The following is a 9,047-nucleotide window of genomic DNA, read 5'->3' on the forward strand; positions in this document are numbered from 1 at the left end:
TCAATTTTATATATTGGCCAAATAAATTGTTTTTAGATTTTTAGCATAAGTAAGTTGTACATTTGAATAATTGCAAAAGACTTGTCGACTTAAATTTAGCTTTATCCTTGTTCTTTTGCGACAACAACAACAACAACAACAAGACGAAATATTTATATCCTATTCCGAAAATATATAGTAAAACACACACTTGTTACAAATATGTACGTTAAAGTAGTTGAAAATTGTTTAAGCTCCATATTGCAGGCATATGCCATACTCCTCCAGTATTATAGCCAATCATATATATATATATATATATACAATATGTGTTTATATAGCCAATGTTAAAAAGAGCTCAGTGCGTATTCGACTTTATTTTTGCAATCTAACCTGGTTCCATGCGCAGTTCTAGCCCAATTTGATGAGTCTCTCCTGTGAAATTATGCATATGCCAAACAATTCCAACAAACCCGTAATACAGTCATGCGGCCCTATAATGAACTGGCAAATAAACTAGACACAAAACTGGGCCTTACAAAATTTAACCTAAATTGATAATTAGAAAACGACATTTTTAGAGGAAACACAATTATATATATGTGCAGATTTTGATACGGGTCGGAATACGCTCCTAGGCAAAAAACAAGTTGGAAATCTGGTTAAGAACTTGGCCTAAAACCCAAGCTGGCATATGCCATATACCTTGAGGAAAAGGCTAGCTGAGCTTCAGAGTAAAAGGTGCGATTGTGAGAAAGCTTCATACAGAGAGAGAGATTAAAAAAAAAGGAGTGTGTTAAAGAAGCAGTCGTTATAGCGAAGTGCGACTGTACTTCCCATAATAATTGATAGGGTATCAGTCAGCAACGGGGTGGGGAAAACAGTTGAACGCTTTGTGCACACCTTTTTCAAAAAGGGTTCCAAAAATAAATTGTTGAAATTGTAAACGAAAGAAAAAAGAAAAGTCCACTCCAAAATTCTACAAATTTCCGCTGTGTACATAATTCTAGAGAATTTCAGAACTAGCCAAAGAAACTGTTACATTATGTACATATATAAACACACCTTAACAAATGCATGCACACCTACACACACACACACACACACACTTGCAATCATATCTGAGATGTTTTAACGTTGATTTTGAAGTATTTACAATTGAAAGTCAAATCTAAAATATATACACCATATATATGATATATATGTATACGTTTGTAATACGTATCATTGTTGTGACATAGTTGAATTAACTAACATCAAATGCAGGTAAATGCAAATAAATTAGCACACTTTTAAGCTGCGGTACACAAATTGTATTCAATTTTGTAGATAGCTTTATGGCCAATTGCCAGTATTATACTATAATATATATATACATATATAGCCAATCGTGTAGCTCACTGAACTAGAGTCAATTCTCAGACACCAGAGACTACCTGACATAAAAGCTGTTACTACTTATATACAACCTACAACAACAACAACAACAACCACCTAAAGAAAAACAATTTGAACAGAATTCAGTAAACAAAGAAAAGCGAAAAAGTTGCGCGTTGAAGACAAAGAGAACATATGGTGTGCCTAACGGTATCCACACACTCTCTCTCACACACACACACACACACATAGTCAAAAGTTATTTCATTCAAAATGAAAATATATATAAATATATATGTATATGTGTATAGTGGAAAAAGTATTCAATAAAACTTAACCCGTGTATAGAGCAAATGGTAACAATTCTTTTTTGGGGGGCAAAAACAAAAACGATTTTCACTTGAACTTTTCGTTGTACATTATAATTTTTGCGAGACGCGCTTAAAGTTAGTACATAATATATATATTAAACCGGGTATCTCAACAATACTTTGACGCTGAACATGAACATATACATTATTTGCTTGAATTTAAAATACATTTACGCGATTATCGTTTAAATGGAAAACAGCTAGCAACGCAATCGAAGCCAAAAAAAAAAAATATATAAGAAAAATAAAAATCAACTAAATATTAAAAACATAAAACATAAAAAACGTACAGGAAATCCCCGCCCCCAGCTGTGTTGCTGCTGCTGCTGCTGCTGCTCCCAGTCCGTTTATCAATGCGTTGTGCCCCAGGCGCGCAGCAGGGTCAGCGCCTTGTTTAGATAGGCGGTCCACTCCTCGCGCTCCTCCTTGGTGTCAGCGGACAGCAGATGCCGCACAGTTGTCATCCGCCCATTGGGCACTATAACCAACGACTCCTGATCGGTATCCAGGGCCGGACGTTCGCACTCTAGCAGCATGGTGTTCAAGCGCGCGCAAATGTCACGCGGCGCTGTGCTGACCTTATGTGAGCTGCACGCATTTAAATCAATGCTGCCCATGGGCGCCTTTTTCTTTTCATCATCCGGATACTTCCAGTAGTTGAGCACGGAGCCATTTAGATAGCACCAGCGACGATGCCAGGCACCAAAACCGGATATATCCTCGAACATGGTGAGGAAACCCTTGTACTCCACGCTCACAGACAGCTCGCAATTGACTTTCATATGAACGGTGCCATCGAGCGGACTCACGCCCAGCACTTGCGTCAGCGTCCAGCTGGTGCGCTGAATCTCACGCAGCGAGAAGATGGCAAAGCCATATTGCACCAGCTGCGGTGTGCGCACCACATGCGGCCCGGCTGGACTCTGTACTGGGGGCATGACCAAACGATTTTCACCGCCCTTCTTTTTGGGCGTCTTAATGCCGCCCTTCTTGTTCAGATTAATGTGATACTTGAGTTCATGTGGCAACTGATCGCGCTGCGCCAGCATGCCATAAATCTCAAGGGTAACCTGCAAATGCGTTAGGATATTTAACACCGCAGCCAAATGAGACTCGCCCAAGCTAAGCTTACCCGAAAATCTGCATAGACATTGTTAAGCTGCAGCACATCGGGAAATTTGACAGAGAGCAAGCCAGGCATAGTGGGCACCGTCTTGGTGGCCAGCACGTGCTCATTGTACTTGAGCAGGCAGACCAAATGATGGCCATTTATGTTGCCCGTTGCCATTTTGCGCACGTACTCCTGTCTCAGCGGTATGGTAATGTCCTTGACGGTCAGCAAGCCCTTCTCCTTGGGTGCGCCCACGGGACGCACGCTGTTCTCCACGCGCAGCCGCTGCACCTCATCCAAGCAGGCCTGACGACGATGAGCTGCACGATTAAATATTTAATAAAATAGATAGTAAAATAATTGATATGTCAAATGCCACCTACTTGCTAGCAGTAAATAGCGTTCGCCCTCAACGGATTCAGTGGAACCGGAAAACTCCACGGTGGCAGCGCACAGATTAAGCGCCTGGCTGGCCTGGCCTATTACCTGCTGCTGCTTGCAAACCTCACTGAGCAATTTCTTGATCTTGTCCTGGGCTTGTGCTGACTCGTTCAATTCGCGTGCAGTGTGCTGCTCTTCGTCATCCTCGCTGCAGTCATCGTTGCTGGTAGCAGTCGCGGCAGACGTCTCGCCATGCTGTGGTGAATCATACTCCAGCTTGTGCTTGGCATGGCAATCGCCGGTGAGCGCCGAACGCATGACCTGCTGCTCGCGATATATTTTGCGCACGGGCGTCGAATTAGAATTCTATTAAATACAAGAATTAATATTAAGATTTATGCTGCGCCGCTTCTCATTTAAGGCTTACACTGGCACTTTGCTGGCGACGATAGAAGCTAACGGTGTGCACCAGCGTGACCAAGTTATCGTTGTCCTGATTAACGCTCAGCTCGGACTTGACGGGTTGTGCGCCATTCATCAGCGGCGTTTGCACATCCATCGCCTCGTGCTGCTCCTGTATGGTCTGACAGGCAGTAGAGCCGGCGGCGCCAGCAGCCGGCGTTTTGCGAAATGAGAAACTATTGGAGGCGGTGGTGCCTTTGCTCTGTGGAAGTACAAGTTATTCAGTAAATAGTTTCAATAGTTTTTCGGGGCACGCAGTACTCACGCCCAGCGATAGGTGACTGGCATTGTGCTCGTCCTCGCTGTCATCCTCCTGTGTGCTGCCATAGTCACCCACCAGTGCCTCGTCCAAATAATCATCAATGCCCGCAGAGATTTGTGAGGAATTCATAGAGCTATCACCGTCATGACTGTAATAATGATCCTGCTCGGCATAGCGTACCTGTGAAACATTACACATTTTAATCACCCGCTGTGCATAGATTTTGTTACCTGCAACTCACCTTTTTTCCCAGTTGTTGTTGTTGTTGTTGCTGCTGTTGCAGCTCGGCCTCGTTGCGTTGCACCGTGTGCAATATCTCGCGGCCCAGACTGCCGTTGCACATGCCCGCGCTGCTGTCCTCAGTCTGCGACTGATCCTCCTCCTCCTCCAAGGACTCATCCATGCAACTACAAATTAAAAGAAATTAGATTTAAGCAGCTATTCACACATTTATTGGCCTTGTCTAGTTTTAAAGCTATGCGTCTAAGGTCTAAAGTCAGTCTCTAGCGGGTGGAGGGATCTACTCAATGCAGAGCAGAAAGAGCAGGCAAGAATAGCATTTGTCAGCGCACCTTTCTAGCTCCTCCTCGGTGTCATCGTTAAGCGAGGCGGTAGCCGAGGCGCAGCAGTTGTCGCCGCTGGAGTCAAGATCGGACAGAGCGGGATACAGGCGATCCGCGTGCGATGTGCGTGCGCGCTTCGACTCTTCGTCAATGACATCGCCAGCTGTAAATACAAAAAGTTGGAATTGGCAATTCCATTGATTGTGGCAGCTACTTACGTGAGCGCCGCTTGCTGCTAGCATTTGCCATGGGCGGCGGTGGTGGCGGCGGCATTGGGCGCACCACTTTGCTAGCCACGGGTGGCGCCGGCACAGGCGCTGGCTGTGCTGTTGCAGTCGTTGTCTGCGGCGTAAGGAGGTCCTTTTGCTTGTTAAACCGATTGGCTATGATTTGCATGTCCTCCTGGCGCTGTCGATCAATGTCCTTAATGCGATTCTCAGCGCTGCTTTGGGCAGAGGCCACCAAGGCGGCCACTTTGTCGCGCAGCTTACTCTCGGGCTTGGGCTGCGGCTTGACGGCGCTCTGAGCGCCTGCTGTAATCGGATGCACTGGCGCACTGTGAGCTGTAAGGGCAGAAAATTAGTTCTGGCTGTTGTGGCAAGCGCTGCAGCAAAAGCCTTACCCTTGGGCTCGTCTGCCCTAATCTGGCTGATGCTAGGCGCTGTGCCTATGGGCGCCTTGGGCAGCATGGCCTTTGAATTGCCGGTCTCAAAAAGTTTCATGCGCTCCTTCAGCGACAGCTCGCAGGGATCTTTTTGGTTGCGCTGTGCTGCCTGGGACTGAGAGCCGCCGCCGTTGGCCTTATTCTCGAAAATGGCGGCGCGACCAGAGACCAAGCCGGATTTAACACTGGTGGCGGCCACTGCTGCAGGCTTGGAGTGTGCGGGTGCAGGCGCCACGGCGCCAAAGGTCTTGGCCACTTTACTGACCGTCGTTGATTTCTCCGGCACCGGCGGCTTGGCTGTGGCAGCTGCGGTTGTTGTACTTGACGCTTCTTCCTGCTTGGCGTAATCATAGGTATGTTTAATCGTGGACGAATCGCGTCGCTGAAAGCCCTGCGCCTCCAATGAGCTCAATACCTTGGGATCCCATTTGAGTTGTTTGGTTTTGTTGCTCGCATCCACAACATCCGCTTTGGCTCTCGGCTCCGGCACTGGGCGACTGGGCAAGTCTGGCTTGGGCGGCGGCACGGCTTCCAGCAGCGGTCGATGCACTTCATGATGTGCCGTATCGTCTTCCCATTGGTTAATTGTGTCCGCCAACGCCGCTAGCTTGCCAAAGCGTTGTTTGCCCCTGCGTGGACTACGCGCCGACAGCGGTCGGTCATCATCGTCGCCGGCATGAAACTGCGCCTCGGTGCGATGTATGGGCGAGGACAGATCATCCGTATTGGAGTACAGTGCGCCCATGCGCTGCAGACGGCTGCGCGACGTGTCACGCAGTCGGGCCAGAGGCTGATTGACAGGCGCCTCCGCAGCAGCGGCACCATCTCCAGAATTCGAGATTAGAGCAGCTCGCTGCTCCTCGTCCTCGTCGCTGCTCGTCATATCCTGCTCCTGTATCTCAACTTGTACCTAAACGTGGCGACAGCGCGCGAAAAATGCAAAACACACACACACACACAAACACACGCACGCACACAGATGTAGCAAATGCAGAGACAAAGGCAACAGACAACAACCGAAAAACACCACCGAACAAAGCGAAAGGCAAATGCGTTTAAAACTTACCCCAATTGGCTGGGCGGTGGTTATGTTTATCTCGATGCCCATTTCCATGTTCTCCTTGTTTACCGCCGCATAGTGGCGCAGCGGCTTTGTGGGCGATGCCGCCAGCGTTGCCTTCTCCAAGATAACAACTTTGCCGGCATTACCGCCGCCGCTGCTGCCGGTTGACGCTGAGGCTGTCGCGGACGCAGCTGGCGTCGCTTTGCTGACCGCCGACGCCTCCGTTTCCGTTGTTAGAGTGCATTCCGCCAGTGGAAATTTGCTGGCATTTGTTATGCCGAGTGCGCGACTGCGCTGTTCGGCCTTTTCGAGCATGCGCTGCAAATTATATTATATACAGATTGCATATCAAATGCAGTTAGACAATGATTTTCATTGTTTGCTTTGTTACGCTTTGTACCTGAGTGAAGGGATCCATTGTTGTTGTTGATGCAAATGCTTGTGAAAATGCAAATTGCGCGCGCACTTATGTTTAATTTATTCAGTTTCACTTGCACTTGTGTTTTATTTGTATTTTAGCTGCCTGCTATTTAGTCGAATACACTTTTAAAACGATTATTTAGTATCTTTTCATGGATGCACGTCATTCGAAATTGTGCGCGACGCTTCTTTTTTCGCTCGTTCGCGACGTTGAAATTTTAAATGCGCAAGCGTCGGTATGCCCGTGTTATCGTTAGAGTTGCCATAGCGCCGAACGACAGCAGCTATCGATCTGCGTCTGTTATGGCTTCTGTTAATTTAACATTCTGCATTTTAACATTTTGCTGTTTTCTTATTTACAGCAGCACTTATTGACGCAATAACTATATTTACTTAATTTAGTTAAATATCATGCGAGTATGTACCAGCAAGTATAGTATTTGCTAGAAAATAACAGAATGAGCTATAATTTCGAATTTAACAGCTGCCTATTGATTACAGTAATTGTTAACACTTAACAGAATCCTAACATAACATTTTTAGCAGCTATCGATAACTGAATATTAATTGAGCGGCAAATGGGTTCGATATTGTCATGTGGCAACACCATAGTGGCAGCACCAAAACAAACGCGACAAACTTCGGGCAGTTAAATAAAAAACTGTTTAAATGAACAGTCAATAACAATTAGATAAATAAACATATACAGGTAGCTATAGAAATGTATAATACATACAAGTTCGCTGTGAATTGCCTGCGATTCATGTGTGCTTAATGTGTGCCGTGCAACGTGAGTTGCTGTCAGTGCTGCCTGTTTTAGCCACAAAATAGCTAAATTTATTTCCAGAAATGGAAGAACAAAACAGAGTTAACCTGCTGTGGAACTGCGCCAAGGAGTTAAGCACAGATACACACGCCGAGCGCCTGCTCAAATCATACTACATGTAAGTCCAGCAACGCCTTTCAAAACAACTATTACCTTAATTATCTGGTGTTGCTCATTTTGAACAGCAATATCAGCCGCAAGCTGGCCCGGCATAATGTCCAACTGCCCGAGGACAGCGTGGGCCCGGCTCGCATGTGCGCCCGTTGCGGCAATCAATGGTGCGACGGCAACTATGAACTGCACTTGCGGCCGCAGCGTTTGCTGGACAATGCCAAACGGCGTAGGCAGATCGCCCAGCTGGACGCGGTCAAGGCCAAACAGCAGCGGGGCATGCTGAGCACCGGGGCCAGAAAGCGCGCCAATTGGCTGAAGAAGCGCATGGCCAGCCATGTGGTAAGTGGCTGCAAATCCTTTGTTCTCAACTTATGTCACTTCTTTGATTTTTTTTGAAACAACAATTCGTTTTGCAGGCTGTGCACTGCGGGTTTTGCGGGCACAAAACCATGCTGCCGCTGGAAAAGCCCAAGAAACGAGCTAAATCCGAACAAGTGGAAACAATGGCAACAGCAGCAGCAACAACAACAATAACAGCTGCAGCGCCCGCAACGGGCAAGCGAAAAAAGAAGCGCACAAATAAAGACGTCAGTGCTGGGCTGAAGATACCAATGCTAACAGCCCAAGTCCAACAAAAACAAAAAGCGCCGAAAGCGCCCGAAACAACAACGGCAGCAAAAAAAGCCGCAGCAACAACAACAGCGACAACAACAACGACGATGGGGCAAAGCAACAAACAGAAGAAGAAATCGAAAGCAGCGCCAACGCCCGCCGCCAGCAAACCGCAAAAAATGCAATCGAAGACACAAAAGCAAAACGCGCTGCTGCAGCTGGCAGCGCAGTTAAAAACGCACGCGTCGCAAAACGCCAATAAAACGCAACAGAATCGCCTGCAAGCGCTGCTCAAGTAAAAGTTCGCACAAAACCAAAGCAAATTGTTGTTCTGTTTGAATGAAAAGACCTGTATTATGGCGCATAATTAAGCGTTAGCAAAATACGTTTAAATAAGAGCAGCCATTGTGGCATGAATCAGCAGCATTGATTGTTGCAACCTGCTGCTGCTGCTGCTGTTGCCGGGAAATCAGAGACTTGTCTGTTGGCCCGATAAACGCAAGCTGGGAACCTGTTGTTGGCCCTGCTTTTTGAGCCCAGTGCACGCACAGACATAGTCACGCACTGGCCGGCTCCCCACACGCCCAAGATACCAAGGTTATCCAGGTTCCGGCAGAATTCTTAATTTATATCAAGCAGAGTGCAATATTTAATTAAAATTGAGTTGTTGCCTCTGCAGCACGTCCTTCAGGCCATTCCCTAAAAGGCAACAGACTGTCGCAACTTCATCTGGCTATGTATTTGTATCTCAAGCTGTATCTGTAGCTGTGTGTTGTTTTGTGTGCTTATCTGCCGCCAAAAAGACAGAACAAACACGCACGCACATCCTGAGATTGGCTTTT

General features: G+C 46.8%; 2 protein-coding genes across 5 annotated transcripts; one reads left to right on the forward strand and one right to left on the reverse strand.

The window, feature by feature from the left end:
• Window positions 1-210: 210 nt before the first annotated feature.
• Window positions 211-6,893, reverse strand: scra (anillin, actin binding protein). 2 transcript variants are annotated; one of them, XM_002050301.4, is made up of 12 exons: window positions 6,634-6,893; window positions 6,237-6,551; window positions 5,586-6,080; window positions 5,129-5,504; window positions 4,725-5,069; window positions 4,516-4,669; window positions 4,185-4,350; window positions 3,947-4,123; window positions 3,647-3,883; window positions 3,222-3,585; window positions 2,860-3,158; window positions 211-2,797 (listed from the first exon to the last, which is right to left on the reverse strand). In XM_002050301.4, the coding sequence occupies exons 1-12, from the start codon at window positions 6,649-6,651 to the stop codon at window positions 2,078-2,080; spliced, it is 3,666 nt and encodes a 1,221-aa protein (XP_002050337.1). In that variant the 5' UTR covers window positions 6,652-6,893; the 3' UTR covers window positions 211-2,077. The 2 variants fall into 2 exon arrangements, with proteins under 2 accessions (XP_002050337.1, XP_015029983.1); XM_015174497.3 differs by having other exon boundaries at window positions 5,129-6,080.
• A 327-nt stretch (window positions 6,894-7,220) lies between these two features.
• Window positions 7,221-8,528, forward strand: LOC6626185 (uncharacterized). 3 transcript variants are annotated; one of them, XM_015173755.3, is made up of 4 exons: window positions 7,221-7,362; window positions 7,501-7,597; window positions 7,665-7,932; window positions 8,010-8,528. In XM_015173755.3, the coding sequence occupies exons 2-4, from the start codon at window positions 7,503-7,505 to the stop codon at window positions 8,502-8,504; spliced, it is 858 nt and encodes a 285-aa protein (XP_015029241.1). In that variant the 5' UTR covers window positions 7,221-7,362; window positions 7,501-7,502; the 3' UTR covers window positions 8,505-8,528. The 3 variants fall into 3 exon arrangements, with proteins under 3 accessions (XP_015029241.1, XP_032292273.1, XP_002050336.2); XM_032436382.2 differs by having other exon boundaries at window positions 7,241-7,362; window positions 7,485-7,597; XM_002050300.4 differs by having other exon boundaries at window positions 7,246-7,443.
• The last annotated feature ends 519 nt before the right edge of the window (window positions 8,529-9,047 follow it).

The sequence above is a fragment of the Drosophila virilis genome, chromosome 5, assembly GCF_030788295.1.
Source record: "Drosophila virilis strain 15010-1051.87 chromosome 5, Dvir_AGI_RSII-ME, whole genome shotgun sequence".
Classification (NCBI taxonomy): Eukaryota; Metazoa; Arthropoda; class Insecta; order Diptera; family Drosophilidae; genus Drosophila; species Drosophila virilis.